Raw genomic sequence first — 23614 nt, forward strand, 5'->3', positions numbered from 1 at the left:
CAATTAAATGGAGAAACCTATTTCTATACAGCTGGGGGGGGAAAAGGACCGGCGCAACAGTCGTGCTCAGCATGCAGCCCAACACTGGACATTCTCACCTTGCCCTCATAACAATTACCATCCCATTCTCAAAGACAATGTTGCCGTGCTTTATGCCAGTGTACTGCTGTTGAATAGCTGCTGTACTGTGTGTACTTACAATAGGTTTACATTTACAACTAGGAGTTGCCTCTTCGTTTTCTCCATGGACACTTAATGAGTGTTGGGTGTAAGGGTAACGTATGAGTTGTTAGTGCAGTCAGCGTTATTCTAACAAGTTGGAATGAAACAGAATATTGAATAATCCTCCAAACATGGACATGGCAATGCTCATTAGTTTGTTTTGTTAGCAGAACTAGACGTTTACACTGATGTTAGGGGAATATGTGAAGCAACGCCAGCGTCTTGATAGAGATGTGAATCGACTCGCTTGCACATTTCTGCTACAATGATATGTTGTCCCAGGTTTGATATGCATGATTGCCAAACATGATGGACTATTGAAGGAATTATACTGCACAACGGAAGAAGCCATCAATTGCAATCTGAATACTGAACATAAAGCAATACTGCAACATAGCAGGAAGTGTTTTGAAGCCCAGTGTCAGCTGCTGTTCACAAGCAACTCAAGAATTTGGAAACATGTTTACGTACCGTAGAGCTGACATGCTTTTAAAATCAGTGGCTGCCCTCACTTTCACTCTGTGTGTTAGATCATAGAACTGAAGTGCTAGTTTTATCGGGCTCGTATTTGGAAAACACTTCTGAACTGTTAAAGCAGCCGTTATCTTATTAGAGCACATATAAACAGCTTATAAAATAGCGGTCCTACCGATATCATCACAGATCCCAAACATGCACAGTCAGTTTTACTGTTGGGAAATGTCGTAGCGTGGACCCGTGGCATTACCTAACCCCTGAAAACCCTGCTCTGACACAAGCCTGAGCTAATAACTGATGAACTCTTTGACAGAGAAATGCTTGACAAGGCTCCCAGGGGTATAGACTAAATACTTTATAACAAGCTCCTTCACACTCACTAAGGGCCATATTAAATCCACACTTTGGCACCCATCCTAATTACAGTGAGCATACCCGGAGCCAAGAGCCCCTCTCTAACCTCGACTGAACTCCTGGTCCCCAGAGTCTAGGATGATGTCTGAAATACAGGATTCAAATAAGGGAGAGAGCAATTACTGTGGAAGGAAGATCCCTTCTCTTGAAAATGGCTAAATCCTGATCTCTTGCCTGGCCTGTAATGACTACATTGTGCTTTTCAGTAGATGGCCATCACGTACTTTACACTAATGAACGCTGTGGACGAGCCCCCTATTAACATTTAACTCTTAAACGTTAAGTCCCCTATTTATGGGACTTTGAGCTGTTCTGGACCGGATCCGACCAACATTTCTGTGCACAGAGTACTCTGTGAATGGTGCAACATCAAGTGGTGTGCCCTCTGTGAAAGCTCTGGTTGTCCCGCTTCACATGTCACTCTCCGCTCTCATCTGAGATGCAGTATGTGAAACCTGACATCTCATTTGTATAGGGAGAGACATGTCACATTTTCTGGCCCACACTTTCTGGCCAAGACAAAGGATTGATTTCCTCTGGCTGTGAACCTCGCAACCTCCGCTTACAGTACAAATTATGAAACGGGAGAGCCCAGCCCTTGCAGCAAAAGCAGTATTATCTGGCAGAGTTGCAAAGAAAAAGCCATATCTCAGACTGGCCAATAAAAAGAAAAGATGGGTAAAAGATCACAGACACTAGACAGAGGAACTCTGCCTAGAAGGCCAGCATCACGGGATCGCTTCTTCACTGTTGACATTGAGACCGGAGTTTTGCAGGTACTATTTAATGAAGCTGCCAGTTGAGGACTTGAGGTGTCTGTTTCTCAAACTACACACTCTAATGTACTTGTCCTCTTGCTCAGTTGTGCACCGGGGCCTCCCACTCCTCTTTCTATTCTGGTTAGAGCCAGTTTACGCTGTTCTGCGGAGGGAGTAGTACACAGCATTGTACGAGATCTTCAGTTTCTAGGCAATTTCTCGCATGGAATAGCCTTTATTTCTCAGAACAGGAATAGATTGACGAGTTTCAGAAGAAAGGTCTTTGTTTCTGGCCATTTTGAGCCTGTAATCGAACCCACAAATGCTGATTCTCCAGATACTCAACCAGTCTAAAGAAGGCCAGTTTTATTGCTTCTTTAATCAGGGACAACAGTTTTCAGCTTTGCTAAGATAATTGCAAAAGGGTTTTCTAATGATCAATTAGCCTTTTAAAATTATAAACTTGGATTAGCTAACACGACGTGCCATTGGAATACAGGAGTGATGGTTGCTGATAATGAGCCTCTGTACGCCTATGTAGATATTCCATTAAAAGTCATTTAAAAGAATCCAGCCACAAAAGTAATTTACAACATTAACAATGTCTACACTGTATTTCTGATCCATTTTATGTTGTTTTAATGGACAAAGAATGTGCTTTTCTTTCAAAAATAAGGACATTTCTAAGTGACCCCAAACTTTTGAACGGTAGTGGATAACTTTTTATACTGGCAGTTACTTTTTCTGGCAGTATAAGTATTACTAGGTATTATTTATGGCCATCTCATGATAAATAATTACTTTTGGGTATGTCTATTTAGGCGGAAATCTAAATTTTATAACATTACATTTAACTGGTTAGGTTAAAAGATGACTTTACTCTTTACTTTACGATAAAAAGCGCTTGTTAACAGTTCCCCCGAGAGCTTTTTCTTTCCTATATGGAAGCGTGAAGTAACATTGGTAAACCTTTTTTTCTTGTGAAGGGAATTTGGTATTTTTGTGTGCGTGCCAAAAACCAATTAAAATCTACCTAGCGTTCATTGCATGAGAAGCACGACTCTGATTATCATGCAAAGATGTGTCAACAGAGCCTCATGGCAACATAGTAACAGGGTCTAAAAAACACATATATATGCAGCGACATGCACTTAATCAGTTATTGTCCCACAGTGAACACCTTAGACACCAGTACACTGGAATAATCAGGACACAGCCCTCTATTTCCATGATTTCCTTATACAGCAGAAGGCTCGGAATCAGGGTATTGGGATGGTGAGGCTTTCCCAAGACTGGCTGTAGCTGGTGTATGCAGCAATAGAATGACACCTAGAGAGATTTGAAGAATGTTTGATCATTACAGCCCATGTGCAAGGCTGATTGTGATGATGATTGGCCAGGTTAATTGAATACACTTGAGCACGTATACATAAGTGGTGGTCCAATCTCTTGGCAGTACACGACACATTGTTTCCTCTATCAGTGATGGCCTGCTGTAATCAGCAAGACTATTCTGCCTCTGATTTCAAAAGCTTTCCGTTTTTGCGAGTTGCCTGTCACCCTTCTTGTATTACCGAAAGGTGTATAGGCAAAACCTTTCATAATGCACTCTGAAAAATGTATTATTTTCCTGTAACACTATATATTTTCCATTCATCTACTCCATTCCCGTTTGTATATGTACACCGAGCCTTTGAGGGCCTTTGTGTCTTTGTGAGCCTCAGGACATCTTTCTGCTTTCAGTACCGAATTCAATCTTTTCTCTCCAATTAGAAGTAGTAAAACCTCAAACCACTGCACTGCTTGGTCAGATAAATCTTTGTACCTCGTCCCTCTACTATTTTGTTTTTATCCTGGACCCCCTGTGCACCGCATTAAAGGCTGCAGATGGCCAGAGGAGATTTAGGAGCTGCAATCCATCATTGTTATGTGTAGGGCTTTTGGATAGAACCCCAAACCACCCCTCCAGCTGGGCTGGCCTGGTTCTGTACCGATTTGGCCAGGTTTTGCCCAGTTTGGCCTCAATCCCTGCTGCTAATGTCAGCTGTCTTTGAAGTCCAATCACAGATCATCCCACAGCCCTCTGACCTAGCATGATCTCCTCCTCGGGATAGCCTTGTTGCTGGAGGGATAAAGACAAAGCTCACAAAGATCTGGAAAGGCAACAATCTTTTCCTGTCTTCACAAAATAGAATCCACCTTTTCACTTTTCTTCCCATCGACAGGAAGTTGCCTCTATGTTGCCATGTGGTTGAATAAGGTAAATACTGTTTTATTTGGCTCTGAGTGTGTTGTGTCCATTCTGTGTATGACATTTCTAGGATTGATCTTTTGTGATGCACCACTTACAGACAATACAGCTGCTCATGCAGTCCATAGGAAAGGCTTTTCCTCGACACTGCGTGATAGACACAGAATGAGATTGGTTCTGTTGAATAAGAGATGAATCTCCTTGGATGTCACTGAGCCAGCGCTGCCTCTGAAATATCATTATCTACATGGGGAGGGAGGTGAACTTTTCTAATACACCCTGAATACAAGGGAGGTGGAATATGAGTGAATGTGATACCGTTTTTTTGTTTTGTTTTATGGCATCTCAATAGCAGGTGGGCATGTACCACCAGTTCAGAGTGCTCTCAGAATATGCACACTTAATGACTCCGTCTGTTTGCTACCGTACAATTGCTAGGTGGCAGTGTGTGATGACAATAAGAAATTGTTCATCTGTGTTCAATAGGCCACAATTCAACAGCACATAGTGAGTCTTTACCATGTCCTTGAGCACCTGTGTTTAATGTCCACACTGACAAACCAATTACACATGTCAAAAAGCAACAAGAAATCTAATTCACCTGTTGTAAACGGTATCAAGGTCCGTGTTACGGTGTTTACAGTAGCTGCTGTAGCACATCCTGTGCTAGTGGTGGAAGCAATCAGATCAGAGCAGAATCAACTTGACACACTCATGAAGTCAAAACTGAATGTAAAAGAAGATGAATATACTTACTATCTCAATCCATACTTTATTCATTCACATTTCACTCAAGGCCTCTAAAAATAAATAATTCAGTAAGAATGGATATGGGCGAGCTATACAAGTCTCAGATGGCTTGGGGTTGGCTTGGAGAAAAATATGATATTGAATATCCCCCAGCATAGGGAGAGATCTAACACATGAAGCCCACTTTCAGCACACACAAACATGACATCCAACATGGTCAAGTAGTCAGAGCACATCAACTTATGTGTCATCATCATCATTATTGTGTGAAAGCGTTTTGTCATGAGCCAGTTGACAAATGCTATAGGTCATATCTATGATAAAAAATATGGCTTTGCAATAGGCAGATACGTGCATATTTTTGTTCAGTGCTCCTCTTCTCCCTTCTCTGCAGGGATGCACACTGTCACCCCTAAAGCCAACACTTGCTCTGACCCAGGCAAGACTTGTAACCCATGTCTGGATGCAGCCAAAGCCTGCAACCTCAACAACACCTGTAAGAAACAGCGCTCCACCTACATTGCCACTTGCAACAAAGGGGAACCCTGTAACCGTAAGCGCTGCCACAAGGCCCTGAGGCAGTTCCTGGATCGGGTGCCCAGCGAGTACAGCCACCAGCTGCTCTTCTGCCCCTGCCAGGACCTGGGCTGTGCTGAACGGAGGAGGCAGACCATCGTGCCCTTCTGCTCCTTTGAGGACAAAGTCAAACCCTACTGCCTGGAGCTCAGAAAGAACTGCCGCCAAGACCCCCTCTGCAGGTAAGAGATTTAGGAGTTGGGGATTGTCTGTATGTGTGTGTTGGGTGCGTGAATGCGTCCATACGTCCATATGTGCTTACGTGCATGAGTGCGTCAGGGAGAGAGCTGTTGAACAAATGCAGGTATTAGTGAAAACTATTAACATGCTCTGATATTGACTTATATATGGTAAATGAGAAAAGATCAGCTAGAGACTGATCGACTGCAATCTCCTCCTCCTGTGACATCCTAGATTTCAGTGGTGTAACTTAGCCATGAAAGTAATTATGGCCACTCAGGGAAGCCTTGCTATTAGAGGCAGGATGAAGACACGAGGCTAAACTGAAGGGGCAGCGTTCAATTTGGCTGAATGAAACATTAGTGAATCACTTTGACTGTGTTTCTATTGGATTCAATGGGGCCTATTTAATTCACACCTGCCCAGCCGTGACTTGTTTCCCTGCCATAGAGCCAAGGAATAAGGAACACACAGACCTCGAGACCATTTTACCCTCCAAAGCTATGTGAATCAATAGGTTGTCCAAAATAAATGGAAATATACATTCTGTACACCAATAACATCAATAACTATGGATTGAAACATATGAATAGAATTTGAATCCAGAACAATAAGCTCAATGGAGTTCGATCAAAGGCTAAGATGTATCTTAATGTTAACATCAGCATATGTTTAAATACTGGTATTGTCCATCAAAACAGACATTTTTATTTTTGTCTGTCTGTTCTTTCATTCCCAACGCTCCAGACATGACAGACTCACATCACACACTTACACACCACACCACACACACAGACACACACACTGGCTGAAAGAAGCACAGGGGCAGCCAAAGAGCAGTGCACCTGGAGCTGGTTTGGGGTTAGGTGACTTGCTCAAGGGTGCAGTCATCAGCCTTGGTATTTCAACCGGCAACCCTGTGATTACCCGCCCCGCAACAGTATAAAAATACTGTTAAAAATATAGTATACACACAGTATATAATCCTGTACAAATGAGGGGCAGGTAGGCTGTGTGTGTACAGTGTGTGGATTTAATTCCCTGAGTAGGCTGTAGTTATGTGCTGCACTAAACAACAATCTACTCTCTCTGCTCATACTGTAGCCTAGGATCACTCTCAGGATAACTGAGTAGGCAGAATGAATTCTATTCAACAACTGCAATCCACCTGGACACCACACTGCAGTGAAATTAGATTCACTATAGACTCTTCGTGGCAAATTGTTTTCTTCACATTTTGGCTTGACTCTTTTCCTCAAATCTTAACACATTAAACCACACAGGCCGGTTGGACATACTGCCAATTTCTCGAAAACAACGTTGGATGTGGCTTATGGTAGAGAAATGAACATTCAATTCTCTGGCAACAGCTCTGGTGGACAATCCTGCAGTCAGCATTCAAATTGCACATTCCCTCAAAACTTGAGACATCTGTGGCGTTGTGTTGTGTGACAAAACCGCACATTTTAGAGTGGCTTTTTATTGACCCCAGCACAAGGGGCACCTTTGTAATGATCCTGCTGTTTAATCAGCTCCTTGATATGCCACACCTGTCAGTTGGATGGATTATCTTGGCAAAGGGGAAATGCTCACTAAACAAATTTGTGCACCATATTTTAGAGAAATAAGCTTTTTGTGCGTATGGAACATTTCTGGGATCTTTTATTTCAGCTAATGAAACATGGGACCAACACTTTACATCTTGCGTTTGTATTTTTGTTCAGCGTAGATTGAGACTTAGATGCATAGATTGGCATACTTTTTTATTCTTTAGTGTTAGTTCGCATGATGCCTCCGTGTTTAGATCGAAACTATTGTTCGGAGCAATTCCTGCAGTGTCCAATTTTAGAATAGCAGTTCACATTCATTTTACTTGAATAGAGGTTCCCGGCCTCCCAGGCTCAGACGTAATAGAATAAAAACTCCCAATAACTTATCTTACAGTAAATCTCTGCGGTTTGTTATTAGTGTGTGAAAAGTCCATTGTCTCTTCTCCGATTTATGATTGTCTTCATAATTGCTTTGCGGTCTGCTTTGTGTAATCTACGGTCAGGTGAAGTTGCTTTGGGTGACCTTTTCGCCCCCCCATGTGTCTGCTGTGCACTTCCTTATTGAGACGTATGAAATTGTTGGTTAGAGTGTATTATCTTCCCCTGTTGAACGCCCTGTGGAGGTCAAAAGTGCAATGTGTGGATCTAAGCTGGGAGGGAGGTCAATGTGGTGATAATAAGCGACTGGAGGAGGGTGCAATGCACCTACTAAGAAAAACATGTGTGGTATGCAAGGGCATGTCACTAAAATGTTCATTCAATTGGTCAGTCCTACTGAATATTGTCCTTGTTTATTTCAGCCTGAGATGTCCAGACTAGTTGACCACACAGTAAGGTGTTCTTGTAGTGGCAGACCTGTCACCTCCCATCTCAATTCCTCTACCGACATCTATACTATGCCAGCGTTTGGATCCATCAAATTTTCACATGATAATATGCATTATTATCAGCAAATGCGAGACCATTGTAAAGTCCTACACTCTTAATCATTGAATATCTCAGACCCTCCCGAACATCCTCCTACCAAGGACGGGTGGATACAGAAAGGAAGGAGTGTAATCATTGAACTATCATTGCCGCCTGACTCCAAACAGGCCGATACGCCGGCAGCACCATTTCATCTGAGTGTTGACGGGTTGGGATGGAGAATTGATCCTGCTGAAGCTACTGCAGGACAGGCCAGTGGTTTGGTCACAGTGGTATGAATCTCCAGGCATGGTTTCAGTGGCCAACGGATATCCAGTACCAGCAGAGTCGGATCAGAGAGGTAGTTAAGTAGAGCTGAGAACAAGCACTAGACATTGGCTGCTTCCTGTTCTTACACCTGGCTTAACTTCCATTGCAAATGTTTTTTCATCAGCCAGCACAAATAAAGCATTCCTCCCGTGTTGCATATGCCTTGCTGATGGATCCAGTGTTTACTTTCTAGAGATTGCTGAGCGACGACAGAGTTATATGTGGACGTGCACTGTGTACATGAGGTCCATAACAGCAAGTCTCGTATGTACACTATTGATTGGCCCGAAGAATCAATGCAACACTTCTATCTGTGATTTATTTCCTCTGTTCCTTTTGCGCTCTTTGGTTGAGTTCTTTGGCCACTAGGTTTCAGAACAGGGTCACTGCACAGGTATGCTGATCCAAATACTTCATATCTCATTTTAATTACTTAGCAGACACTTATCCAGAGCAACTTTGGTGGTGAGTCATACATTTTCATACTGGTCCCCTTTGGGAATCAAACACACAACCCTAGTGCCATGCTCTACCAACTGAGCCACATGGGACTATTCTTACAATAAAGCAGCCCACCACCACCACCAACTACAAACTCCAGCTCTGTTTTATAAGACAACATAAGTTTCCACTGAGGGAGAATCGAAATACTCTGTTCAAGACACAGGCAGCATCTTTCATCACTCACACCTCAAGCAGTCATCTCTCCATTAGCCTTAAAAGCCTGTTTCTTAGGGTATTACTTGGACGACTCTATCGCTGCCTTACCTTAAACGAGGAAAGCATCAAAGTATACCTACAGTACATTAAATACTGTAAATGCTGGCTTACACAAGCACACCGAGCAAATGACCTTAGACTGTACTCATATACAGCAGTACCCCGCTTTAATCAGATTTCTGCAAAGAGTAGGACGTGTTCTGCTTGTTGGCTGTACATAAGAGCAAAAGTTGGAGAGAGGGCATGAAAGAGCTGTGCAGATCATTTCAATACATGGATTACCGTATTCCCAGCTAGCGTACTGTAATCTCTGAGAGAACGGATAGAGGAAGATGCAATTAATACAGGCCAAGCCCATCCACCCCGTAGTCTCATCCTCATGGTGGAAATGTTATGTAATAGGCATGCTTCCAAAACAGATAAGGCTTAGATAAGGCATGTGAAAAGTACACATGGTTTTTAAGGTGATTAAGCCAGACTTAAAATATGTCAGGAATCTCAAATGGAAGGCATAACATAGTACCTTCCATTATTCTATTATTAAGGAATGTCGTTTAGGTGACTGAGTTATTTAATTAGTCACATATTATTCTATGTAGCTCCCTTTTGTATTTCAGGGGCAGTTAAAGATATTCTCCGGTACGTTTTAATACTTTTTAGCCAGTAGCTCTGAAAGTAGCATTCACGAGCCAAAAGTGGTCTCCCAAAAGTGTGTACTACGTCACATATGTGAAGATATGTGCACCTTGTCATTGCTCTCTCTCTCTCTCTCGATCTGCAGTGTGTGCCTCTTGCTAGCTCTCACTCAAATGGCGAGGGGCTAAAGGTCATTGGCTGGAACTTGAATTGCTAGGGGGCTGGCACACGTGGGGGAAAATTGAAGGAAAATGGTGCTGCACAGCTTCCAGTAAACAGTTGCTTTCAACCTAGGGATTTTGTGGCTAATTAAGGTAAAACAGTAATTCTGCCCATAGATTATGCATGTATGAACTACAAATTGACATATCCAGCCCAAAGCAGGAGGTTTGAAAAATGCTTACTAGTCGCCAAAGCACGTCTTTAATATATACATAGATTTGTTTACTCAAGTTTCACAAAATATATGTTTCCAAAAAAGCAAAAACTGTCCAGTTGTGCAGAAAATTCAGCAATGTTTATTTTCTAGTGCAAAAAAACATTATCTTGATGTTACAAGAACATTCCCAGATGTAAGGGGTGCGTAACTGGTGGCAGGGAAGTCAGACCCAGGAGAGCAGAACTAGGTAATTGGCGGAGCAGTTTAATTCCAAAGCAAACGGCATCAAGAAAATAACAACATGGGTACAAAACCCGACGCGCACCAGTCAACATGTGTACAAGCACTTACAACAAACAACACCACACAAAGACATGGGGGGGACAGAGGGTTAAATACACAACACGTAATGAGGGAATGAAAACCAGGTGTGTGGGATAACAAGACAAAACAAATGGAAAATGAAAAATGGATCGGCGATGGCTAGAAGACCGGTAACGCCGAACACCGCCCGAACAAGGAGAGACAAAATATGTCTTCCCAAAATAATAAAACCGTCCAGTTAGGCTGACATTCAGATAATGTTTGTATCAGGGTGCTCAAAATATTCCTTTTATGTTGCAAGAATGTTGTCAGAACAGCCTTCTTACTATTTTAAAGGTTCAGAGAACATTTAGTTTGGTTGTGTGAAAAGTGTGGGTACATTACAAGAGATAGTTTCCCAAAACAGAAAATATGCTCAGCTGTGATGACATTCATGCAATGTTTAAGTAAGGTTGCATAGGACATTCCTATAATGTTGTAAGAATGTTGACAGAACACATGGTCTAAGTTCTTTAAAGGTTCCAATAACATTTAATTAAGTTATGGGAGTTGTCTGGGATGTTGCAAGAATATGCTTGTGATATTCACATAGGTTGCACAGAACATTCCTACAATGTTGCACAATGTTTCAAAATGTTTCTTGTTTTTATGACATTGATAGCATATTTGTTTTCTGTTCAAAATAATTGATGTTCACGCCTATATACATTTGACCTTGTCTTGGAGGTTCTCAGAACATTTCAAGAATAGTTAGAAAATTGTTATATTTAAGTTTCACCACAACATTCTCAGTATGCATAGCTCTCTAAAGCAAATTCATCCCAATTATGTTTCTCTTCAGATTTAATGGCAATTCACATTTGAGGACTGTATTGTAGGCAATATTAGAGACTAATTTAATTTAGAGATTTTAATTTAATTCATAGAACAGCATTTACTCATACAAACACAACCCAATATGTTTAAGATGTGCACATTACATCACGTGAACAGGATTAAGTCACACAAACACAACCATATTTTGTACACTATACATTGTCAATCTGCACATGTGGGATTTGAACCTGCAATGTTCAGTTTCCAAACCAAACAACGTCTTTATTCTCTGCACCAACAGGGAAGCTTGCTAACAGCTTATTTTTTCAGTATATGGCCGTGGCAGTTAATTCCAAGCTTATTTTTCTTTACCTTCTTAGACAAAACTAACCCAGGGGTAAAACTGTTAACTGGGTCATTCAGCATCACTTTACCCATCCTCTTTATATGCTGTGGACTTCTGGGCCCATATTTACAAGTTCTCCAAGACTGAGTGGTGATCTAGGATCACTTTTGCGATCATGAAGAAGAAGACAGGGTGGAACATATCAAGTGTCTCAAAGTAGGAGTTATATCAGGTGTGGCAACAACAACAAAAAGCAGGACATTTGTAGATTTAAAATAATATTTACAGTCTAATTTCTGCATTTCTGACTGGATTTATAAATCTGGATGAAATAAAGACCTCTTCTCTGAATTTATAAATCTGGACAAACAAACCTCAGTTTCACAGTTGTTTTCAAAAGAAACATGGTTGAAGAATTAGTGGGATTGAACCTGCAATTTTCAGATTAGCAACCAGATCATTAACACTCTGTGCCACCAGGGTATAACTGGGGCCACTTAATATTTAGTAAAACTGTATTTACTTTTTGTAAAAAAAAAAATGTAATGGTCTTATATAGTTAATCAAGACACGGGGAAAAAAACATGACTTATTCCAATGTTCCCATCCTATTCTTATGCTGTGTACTTGTAACACTGTACTTTTGCTTTTGTGCATTTTAATTTAAACAATCTCAGTAAGGTGCTTTATTGTTACCCAGAAATGATTTGATATTGAGATAAACAGCTGCATTGGATCTTTAAATCAATAAAAAAGGATTGCCTTGAGCCTGAAATTATTTTGGTATACTGTTGAAGTTTACATACACCTTAGCCAAATACATTTAAACTCAGTTTTTCAAAATTCCTGACATTTAATCCCAGTAAAAACTCCCTGTCTTCGGTCAGTTGGGATCACCACTTTATTTTAAGAATGGGAAATGTCAGAATAATAGAATCAGAAGATGAGAATGATTTATTTCAGCTTTTATTTCCTTCATCACATTCCCAGTGGGTCAGAAGGTAACATACACTCAATTAACATTGCCTTTACATTTTTTACTTGGGTCAAACATTTTGAGTATCCTTCCACAAGCTTCCCACAATAAGTTGGGTGAATTTTGGCCCATTCCTCCTGACAGAGCTGGTGTAACTGAGTCAGGTTTGTAGGCCTCCTTGCTCACACACACTTTTTCAGTTCTGCCCACAAATTTTCTATAGGATTGAGGTCAGGGCTTTGTGATGGCCACTCCAATACCTTGACTTTGTTGTCCTTAAGCCATTTTGCCACAACTTTGGAAGTATGCTTGGGGTCATTGTCCATTTGGAAGACCCATTTGCGACCAAGTTTTAACTTCCTGACTGATGTCTTCAGATGTTGCTTCAATATATCCAAATAATTTTCCGTCCTCATTATGCCATCTATTTTGTGAAGTGCACCAGTCCCTCCTGCAGCAAAGCACCCACACAACATGATGCTGCCACCCCCATGCATCACGGTTGGGATTACAGCCAAACAGTTCTATTTTTGTTTCATCAGACCAGAGGACATTTCTCCAGAAAGTATGACCTTTGTCCCTATGTGCAGTTGCAAACCGTAGTCTGGCTTTTTTTATGGCGGTTTTGGAGCAGTGGCTTCTTCCTTGCTGAGCGGCCTTTCAGGTTATGTCGATATAGGACACGTTTTCCTGTGGATATAAATACTTGTGTACCTGTTTCATCCAGCATCTTCATAAGGTCCTTTGCTGTTGTTTTGTGATTGATTTGCACTTTTCGCACCAAAGTCCATTCATCTCCAGGAGACAGAACGCGTCTCCTTCCTGAGCGGTATGATGGCTGCGTGGTCCCATGGTGTTTATACTTGCGTGCTATTGTTTGTACAGATGAACTTGGTACCTCCAGGCATTTGTAAATTGCTCCCAAGGATGAAGCAGACTTGTGGAGGTCTACATTTTTTTGTGAGGTCTTGGCTGATTTCTTTTGATTTTCCCATGATGTCAAGCAAAGAGGCACTGGGTTTGAAGGTAGGCCTTGGAATACATCCTAAGGTACACCTACACCTTGACTCAAATAACGTAACTTAGCCTATCAGAAGCATCTAAAGCCATGACTTCATTTTCTGGAATTTTCCAAGCTGTTTAAAGGCACAATCAACTTAGTGTTTGTAAACTTCTGACCCACTGGAATTGTGATACAGTGAATTATAAGTGAAATAATCTGTATGTAAGCAATTGTTAGGAAAATTAATTGTGTCATGCACAAAGTTGATGTCCTAACCGACTTGCCAAAACTATCGTTTGTTAACAAGACATTTGTGGAGTGGTTGAAAAACACGTTTTAAAGACTCCAACCTAAGTGTATGTAAACTTCCGACTTCAACTGTATTTATTACGTATCATACTTTTTCAGAATGGGTATCGTGTGCGTTTGTATTGCTTTTTGATATCAATTCAGAAAGGTAATTTTGTCTTATTTAGTTTGAAAGAACATAAACAAATAGTGTTACAAGTACACAGCATATGATGAAGAAGGGAATATTTTAATAACTCGGAAATTGTGTTCTGTGTCCTGATCAACCATAAGTCGACTGAAAAACCCACACAGTACCACAGATATTCCCTGGTGGTGCAGAGGGTTAATGATCTGACTGCAAAGCAGACGTTTGCAGGTTGAATCCCACGTACTTGTGAACCACGTTTCTTTTGAAAACAACTGTGAAACTAAGGATTGTTTCCCAGATGTATAAATTCAATCTGAAATGCAGAATTCAGACAAAACAAATGGACTGTTCAACTTTTAAGAAACGCACCAAATATAATTCCTACTATAAGACGCTTATTTTTCACGATCAGCACTCCTTCTCTTGGATATGTTGTAAATATGGGCCCAGAAGTACCCATCATATAAAGAGGATGGGTGAAGTGATGCTGAATAACCCAGTTAACAGTATTTGCCTGGGTTAGTTACGTCTAAGAAGGCTGAAAAGAAAGCATGGGATTCCTGATTGGCCATACTGCCATGGCTATATTCTGTTAGAATAAGCTGTTTGAGAGCTTCCCTGGTGGCCCAGAAGATAAATCAAATCTGGGGGAAAAACATAATGGGGATGTATTCCAATCTTCTTTCTTATGCTTTAAGGAGCTGCACATGTGCATGCTGAGAATGTTGTGGTAATATCAGGTAAAACTTAAATGTAACATTTTCGAAATGTTCTTGAAATGTTCTGAGCATCTCTAAGACAAGGTGAAATGTATATGGCGTGAACAGCAATGGAATATTATGTTAAACCTAAAAAAGGAAATGTGTTTTGAACGTAATAAAAACAGACTTATTTGGAAATTGTATCAGAAGAATTATTGCAGCATCCCAGACAACTCCCATAATGTAATTCAATGTTCTGGGAACCTTTAATTTAAGAACTAAGACCAGGTGTTCTGTCAACTTTCTTACAACAGTAGTCCTTTCCCGCAGTCAAATGACCTAGTGCATCCATGGATGGAATGTTATTCATATCTGTCATAATTTCATAAATAATACATTTTATTTCAATAACAAAAAAACTGAAAATCTGGTGTTTCTATGTCAAACAGTTTTGTTATATTTCAGTCTTCTGTGATGTATGTAAAGTCAAAATTGACATTTCAGCTCTATATCTGACATGGTACAGGTGTATTGTTTTTTTAAAGTCCATAACCATGTGGGTGAGTTGTATATTTTTGTTTCAAAGTAGATTTGTTTAAGACGACCACGAAACACTCTGTGACCCTGATTTAGGTTAAGGAATTGTCCTGTGCAACCTAATTTACACATTGTATGAATGTTATCGCGAACTGAGCATATTCTGTGTTTTGGGAACCTATCTCTTGTATTGTACCCACACTGTTCCAACAACCTAATTAAATGTTCTGGGAACCTATCTCTTGTATTGTACCCACACTGTTCCAACAACCTAATTAAATGTTCTGGGAACCTTTAAAGAAATCAGAAGGGATGTTCTGTCAACATTCTTTCAACACAAAGAAATCTTTTGTGCACCCTGATACAAACATTATCTGAATGTCAGCACAACTGGAACGTTTTAGTGTTTTGGGAACCTATCTCCTGTCACATCCCCACTATGTTCCCACAACCTAAAGAAATGTTTTAGGAACTTTTAAAGAACATTTTAAAAAATGCGTTGTGGGAATGTTCTTGTAAAATCTGGTGAATGTTTTTTTTGCACCCTAAAAGAAACATTGTAAAATCATCTGCACAACTTGACAATGTTCTGTGGTGGTTGCTTCAGATGTTGTGCACAACATTTTAGTGAATGTTAGGATTACATTCCAAGGATGTTTCATATTTAGTTGTTTTTTTTGCAAAAATATATATATTTTTTAATCAAAAGCATTCTTTGAATGTTTTGGGGATGTTATCATCCTAATTGTTAGATACAACTCAACGTAGCATTTCATGGGAATCTTAGCTACTGTTCTGGGAATGTTCCCGGTTTTCTAGGCAGGCAGCTTTAGTGAACTGCAGCACAGCAGTGTGTTTGACTGAAAGCCATATGCCCATATGCCCTCTTAGTCTTGAGGATGTGTCCCAATGAGTGTGTAATCAAATAGCCTTGTGTTTCCAAATGAATGGGCCTTCTTGATATTCCTTCGAAGGACAATTGCCTGAAGCTGCTGTGAGACTGTCTACTGACCCTGATTGAATAGAGAAGGTCAGAGACAACAGCAACCAGCTAAAAGGCAATGCTAGAATGACCTGTAACTCTGGGAGAATTACATATATTTGTTGTCAAGATAGTGGAGAAGTTTATTTTACTGAGAAGAAAATGGACAATTATCATATGGTTTAAGTCCTTTATTTTTGCATTTTCCATCATTGTGGATATGCAAAGTTCATCCTTTTGTAGGCTGAATAGTCCATACGCAGTATATCAATTGAAGAACAAACGGGATGGAGAACAACCCCTCTATTGTCCGCTCCTATTTTTCAAATCAGCATTTAACACTGATGAATTGACAAAAGACCAATGACCGTTGCCATTGACAATGTCGAGGTCAAATTTCTTAACTGTGAGTTTGCACAGAGACACAACGCCAGCTTATCCCCATGTATCTATGACTAAGCAGAGACCCATTTGCAATCATGTCCCCATTCAATGTATAATTGTTTGTTTTATCGTCACTAGTGATACATGAAGGCTAGTGTGAGATTCATCTATGACCAATACACTTAAAATGAGAGTTACATTAATGGATGTAAAATTATAATCGCAGCGCTTATCCAGGAAATCTAAAATAATGTCCAATATTACTGAAATGGTAAAAAACTGTCAGTAATTGCAGAGAGGATGTTTCACAAAGATATCATTTCCCCAAGACATTCGCTGTTGAGAGGCTATTACAGCCACCATATCTTAGCAGTTGATAACTGTGATACATTTTCGCTTCCATCATGAGGAAAGGTTTCTTCGACGTTCATCTGATTTGACTCAATGTTTGTCATTGTTGGCGATAAGGGATATGATTCCATGTTAAAAGCCATTAGTTTTCTATTACGTTGGAGCAAGATGGATAGGCACTCAACACTGACCAAATTACTGTGTTTGAAGCGTCAAATATTTGAAAGCAGTCTACCTCTACGGGGGCTCCCTTTGCCACTTCCCAGGGCTGAGTGTCTGAAATGGCGATACAACTCTGAGAGGCAGACAGCCTGTAATTTCAGCAGCGAGTACTCCGCCAAAGGTATAATGGAAAAGATGTGGAAGCCATGAAATGTGCTGTGTCTTGATGTTGGAACACTATTGTCCAGAAAGCTCAGGACACCTTTCTAAACTTGAAATTACTGTGTTTAAACTGTCATTGTCTGAGAGGCCTTTCTCTAAAAAAAATGTGCAGTCCCTTTCCATAGTTTCAACACCTAGTGCAGACACATATTGTTGTCCAAAGTACTTGTGAAAAAATGAACAGGTTCTCCACGGAAACACCAACATGGTAAGTGTTAGTGATTCCTTTTAGTTTCTACAGATGCATAACAGAGCGTTGTGACCTGGCTGGGATTTCTCTGTCTCTGCACACGTCTGTTTCTCTCTATCAAATCCTGTGATGGGATGTTTTAGGGAACAAGTCATTTGTTCCACTCGGAGAGGAAGAAGAAGAGAGGGTTTCTGTAGAGGCGAGGTGGAAAGAGGTGCAAGAAGCCCTTCTCCCTGAAGCAAGGCTTAGATGTGATGTTCCCAACATGTCACATTGAGAGCCTCTCGGGGTGATTTGATGGGGGGGCGGAACGAGATGGAGCCTATTCTGTGCATCCAAGCGAGAGTTACGTCATCATTTTCTCCACGCAAATCCTCAGCATCTCAATTCTCAGTGATACGGAGGATAGAGGATAATTAGCATAGGACTGTTGTTATACTATATTCTTTCACAATACTTTAACAGGGATATGTGATGCATTCCAATACACCTCAACTACCATAACACAAAATTAATAGCCCAGGAGTTTATTTGCTGAAATCACCAAACACAACACAAACTTATTTGAGACAGGCTTCTATTTGAGCCAGGCTTCATCCATAATGCACACAGCTTTTGCTCATTTGCATAGTTCATTGTTTAATTCCAGCATTCACTTCCAGCTTTTTTATCAATTCCTTCATATATTGCACTAAATGTGCTATCCTATACATAAGGTGACACATTTATTTTGTGTCAGTATGAACAAAACAAAAAAGATTCTCCTCATTGACTATATTTCTGGCAGTTCTGTGCATTTTTCGCCACTAGAGGGCAATCATCCGATTTCTGGAGGTCTGTACTCCCGAAGTTGTTGACTGTTTTTGTGCTTGCCAGTTGGCAATCAGTTCTCAGCTGTTAGCAGCCAATGGCTAGCAGTTTCTTATTGGCGGATGATTGCCATGATTATTCTGAATCATTACTGAATTATTTAATGTAACAAATGAAACATTAAACCTCATAAACAATTCATGGTAACCTCATAAACAATTCATTTAGACCCAGCGTTTATTTGAAACAGGTGTTTCTTTCCTGAAATATTAAAGTTGCCTGGATATTGAAAGGGACAGATGACTATTTGAGACTTGGCGTTTAAATGAAGTTTTACGGTATCTCAATTCCTCAAAGCACCTCAACTTCTGCCTAAGATTTCACATCTACCAGTCAACAGTATGCTGAAACATCTTTAGTAAGCTGCAAGACTGTATGCAGCAAGGCATGTTCACTTAGGGATACATAACCAGAAGCATTACCTTTAATCTTCAGGCAGAAAGGCGTTGGGCAGAATTAATAAGTCATGGTTGAAAAGGGAGGGCACGAGTGCGAGTGAATCACTCCATCTTAGTGAGCATCAGTGATGTGAAAAGAGAGAACAACTGTGCACACACTACTCCAATAAACCTACTTAACTGGATTAGAGATCCCACCCTCCAGGCATAAACACATTTAAACTTTTACCATAAACATAAAAACAAAACCATTATTTTTATCAACTTTTTCAGTATAGAACCAAGTTGGGTTACACTTGAGATGGCCATGATAAGCACGTAGCTGGCAGAAAAGTATAGTTGCAAAGTAAATGTACACATCCATGTTATTCAACCCTTTCATCCACACTGTTGCGCATGTCAATGAGTGTCTGCATTGCCGAACACTAAAATAGAGCTAGGTTCTAGTTGAGACGCTCGACACGCTGCAAGTCCCACCTCTTCCATCTCGTTATTGATTTTTCACAAAGATACAAACCCATGTGGGTACTTAAAAAATGAATGAGGAGAGCATAATCAAAGAAAACTGATTCAAAACTAACTAGGTTTCCCTTTTTATCAGTGGATTCATCGTTGGAGTAGCGAAACAAACTCAAATTCTGCAAAGAACAGAGGCTAAATGAGAACCATGTATGCATGTAAGGTAAAATAACAACCCACCGATCATCTCCCAGGACAAACTGCTGTCAACAGCTATCTAGCTAAATGTCCATGAATGTGTGTTTCGACCAGCCCCAAAATTAATATAATTGATTCACAGTTGTTTTGGTATTTTAACCTGTGGCTCATGACCATGCTTGGTGGGGATAGACTAAATGATAATGTGCATGATGGATGCATATGTGGGGCTGGTGTAACATGGTTCCACATGATTTGACACTGCGAATATCTTTCTGAACTGTTATTACCAGAACTGAATTTGTACACCATCCTCCATTTTTATGAAAGCAGTCTACCTCTACGGGGGTAGAGGCTGTTTTGAGAAAAGTGTTGCCAAAACCCGAGCCATCCCTCACCTGATTAATAATTAATCTAAGCTTCCCATAGAATCGGTAATTGACAGTTGGCCGATTCTATGGGAAGCTTAGTTCAATGCTATCTGATTCTGAACTAAGGCCGGGATTCAATCCGATCGAGCGTTGTCGACAATACAGGTTTTAAAGGCAATGTTCCCATGTTCGTTGAAAGCGCATTCACGGTAAACACAGGATATGTGAGCTGAATTGGAAATTACCTTTAAAAGCTGCATTGTCGACAATGCACAATCGGATTGAATCACGGCCTTGTTGTATTATGTGCAGACCTGGGTTCAAATACTGTATTTGATTATTTGTTATATACAGTGCCTTCAGAAAGTATTCACACACCTTGACTTTTTCCACATTTTGTTGTATTACTGACAGAATTTAAAATGGATTACATTTATGTTTTTTGGGGTCACTGGCTTATTTATACACAATAACCAATAATGTCAAAGTAGAATAATGTATTTCAAATTTTTACAAATGAATAAAACATGAACATCAGAAATGTCTTGAGTCAATAAGTATTCAACCCCTTTGTTAGGGCAAGCCTAAATAAGAATTTGCTTAACAAGTCACATAATAACTTTCATGTATTCACTCTGTGTGCAATAATAGTTTTTCTGTAAGATCCTTCAGTCAAACAGTGAATTTCAAACACAGATTCAACCACAAAGACCAGGGAAGTGTCCAATGCCTCACAAAGAAGGGTAACTATTGGTAGATCGGTAAAAAAAATAAAAAGCAGACATTTAATATCCCTTTGATCATGGTGAAGTTATTAATTACACTTTGGATGGTGTATCAACTCAACCAGTCACTACAAAGATACAAAGTCCTCCCTAACTCAGTTGCCGGAGAGGAAGCAAACCGCTCAGGGATTTCACCATGAGGCCAATGGTGGCTTTAAAACAGTTACAGAGTTTAATGACTGTGATTCTAATCAAATTGACAGAGTGAAAAGAAGGAAGCCTTTACAGAAACAAAAATTCTAAAACATGCATCCTGTTTGCATCAAAGAACTAAATAAATATTGAAAAAAATGTGGCAAAACAATTCCCTTTTTGTCCTGAATATAAAGTGCTACTGAGTACCACTCTCCTTATTTTCAAGCATAGTGGTGTCTGCATCATGCTATGGCTATGCTTTTAATCGTTAAGGACGGGGGAGTTGTTCAGGATAAAAAAACGAGAGGAATGGCGCTAAGCACAGGCAAAATCCTAGAGGAGAGCCTGGTTCAGTCTGCTTTCCACCAGACACTGGAAAATGAATTCACCTTTCAGCAGGACATAACCTAAAACACAAGGCCAAATCTACACATGACTTGCTTATGAGTGGCCCAGTTACAGTTTTGACTTAAATCTGTTTGGAAATCTGTGACAGGACTTTAACATGGTTGCCTAGCAACGATCAACAACCAATTTGACAGAGCTTGAAGAATTTTGAAAGAGTAATGAGCAAATATTGTACAATTCAGGTGTGCAAAGCTCTTAGAAACGTACCCACAAATACTCACAGCAGTAATCACTGGCTTAAGGTCATTCTAACATGTATTGACTCAGGGGTGTGAATACTTATCTACGTGAGATATTTCTGTATTGAATTTTCAATACATTTGCTAACATTTCAAAAATCATGTTTTCACTTTGTCATTATGGGGTATTGTGTGTAGATGGGGTGAAAAACAACAACAATTCATCAGTTCATCCATTTTGAATTCAGGCTGTATAAGTCGATGAATAAGTGTATTTGAGTATTTGTATTTGAATCAACGACTTCCATTGTCATTTTTTGGAAGTATTTTCAAATAATTTCCTATAAAAAGCCTACGACTTATTTACCCAAAAGAAAATTATAATACCAAACAGACATCAGTTCAAATGCATAGGGGTTTGTATTTGTATTTTAAAATACATGCCAACACTTTCCAAATGTATTTCCAAATACATTCCAATATCCAACTCCATGTGTTTTCAACTAGAGAATATCAAAATACTGACTTCCAAACGTCTTTGAAAGTGATTTAAATACCTTAAATAGTATTTGAACCCAGGTCTGATTATGTGTGCCAACAATGTAGATGATCCATCCTCATGCGGCAGTGAGTGAAAACATGACCACATTTATTAGACATTTTTATTTAGATAATTAGTTATTCATTTAGCTAACATGCTCAAATGTACACGTCGTGAGCTTCTGTTTAACTATGAGCAATCCGATCATAGCAAAAAAGCGCACTTCCAGGGTGTGTGTTGATGATGTAGTTCACTGTGTTTGTTTGTGTGCAGGTCTAGACTGGCTGATTTCCACATGAACTGCATGGTGACTCAGCACACGGTCAGCAGCTGCCCAAACGAGGACAACTACCAGGCCTGTCTGGCCTCCTACGCTGGCCTCATTGGTGAGTGCAGGGGATTTTGGGCTACCTACCCTGGTAAAACTTGACTTAAAGCCTGCAAGTATAATGCTTTATTAGTTGTTATACTGTATATATGAGCTTTTATAATAGCTTATTTTAAGGCTTATAAAATGTCATATCTCCCTATGACAGAACATTTTTTATTACTGGCTCAATATGTCTGTTATTTTGTCATGATCATTGGAGATGATAATTAGACATTTTAGGGTGTTAGTAAATGCCTATTACAAGTGTTATAATTCATTATAATGCACAATACCTGCAGACTTTAGGTTAAGTGATATCCGTACCCCTCCTCTGTTTCTTCCCCTAAACACATTTGACATCCGTGGCTGTGGAGGTGAGGATGGGAGAGTGAGAGTATTACTTAGATTACAACATTTTAGTACCATCTGTTTTCTTGTATAGGAAATGTTCTTCAAATAGAAAAATGAAAAATGTGCGCCGCAAAGACATCCTTCCATACCAGTAGACATTTTAAAGCACCTATGTAATGTGTTGGCACTATTCAGTACAATGAAGGCGGTAAATGATGGGAGTTATTTTTTACTACTTTAAGTGACCTTAAAATACTCTTTAGGGGTGGGATAGTAATCGCTTTCCCACTGCCACCTATCTGTAATTTAATTGTTGATAGTTACTATAAATGTGTCAGACATCTCTAGTGTAAACTTACTCTTGTTCGTTGTTCTGGATTACACAGTACGGTGTGTTTTCCACAAATAAAGCATTCCTCTCCTGAAAGCAGGATCCAACAGAACATCTGTTTTTGGTAATATCTGTGTAAACTAATATGACCAGCTACAAGCATCAATCAGCATACTACTGTTAATTCACCCCCCTCTAGCTCCATGGTACAATGTAGGCAGCATCGCCATTAGTAACATACTGTAAGCCTGTGTAGGTAGGTATGCTGTTTATAGTAAATGTAGTCCATTATTATCCATTAGTGACCTGTGAATTATCTGTAACTGCAGCTTTATTTTCACCTCCATAGGGACAGATATGACTCCAAATTATGTGGATGGCAGCTACAACAACTGGACTGTCTCCCCATGGTGCACCTGTAAAGGAAGTGGGAACCAGGAAGAGGAGTGTGAGAGCTTTCTGAGGGACTTCACAGAGAACACCTGCTTGAGTGAGTCCAGCTTGCCTTCAAAATGCATTTTGTAACACATACAAGACAACTTCTGATATGATTTTAAAGGCACCACCATTCCAATCTGTAGTGTTTTCCCCTCTAAACTGAAAGAGAACTGGCACATCTAACATATTTTAGCTGTT

The 23614-nt window shown here is 40.0% G+C and overlaps 1 protein-coding gene across 2 annotated transcripts in view; it reads left to right on the forward strand.

Annotated features, from left to right (window-relative positions):
- The window catches only part of LOC118358119 (GDNF family receptor alpha-2-like), a 72360-nt gene that overhangs the window by 24987 nt on the left and 23759 nt on the right, over positions 1-23614 (forward strand). For both annotated transcript variants that reach the window (XM_035735595.2, XM_035735594.2), the window contains exons 4-6: positions 5267-5630; positions 22200-22312; positions 23328-23468. In XM_035735595.2, the coding sequence (XP_035591488.1) occupies positions 5267-5630; positions 22200-22312; positions 23328-23468 (618 nt within the window). The remainder of the gene's footprint in view (positions 1-5266; positions 5631-22199; positions 22313-23327; positions 23469-23614) is intronic.

The sequence above is a fragment of the Oncorhynchus keta genome, chromosome 25, assembly GCF_023373465.1.
Source record: "Oncorhynchus keta strain PuntledgeMale-10-30-2019 chromosome 25, Oket_V2, whole genome shotgun sequence".
Classification (NCBI taxonomy): domain Eukaryota; kingdom Metazoa; phylum Chordata; class Actinopteri; order Salmoniformes; family Salmonidae; genus Oncorhynchus; species Oncorhynchus keta.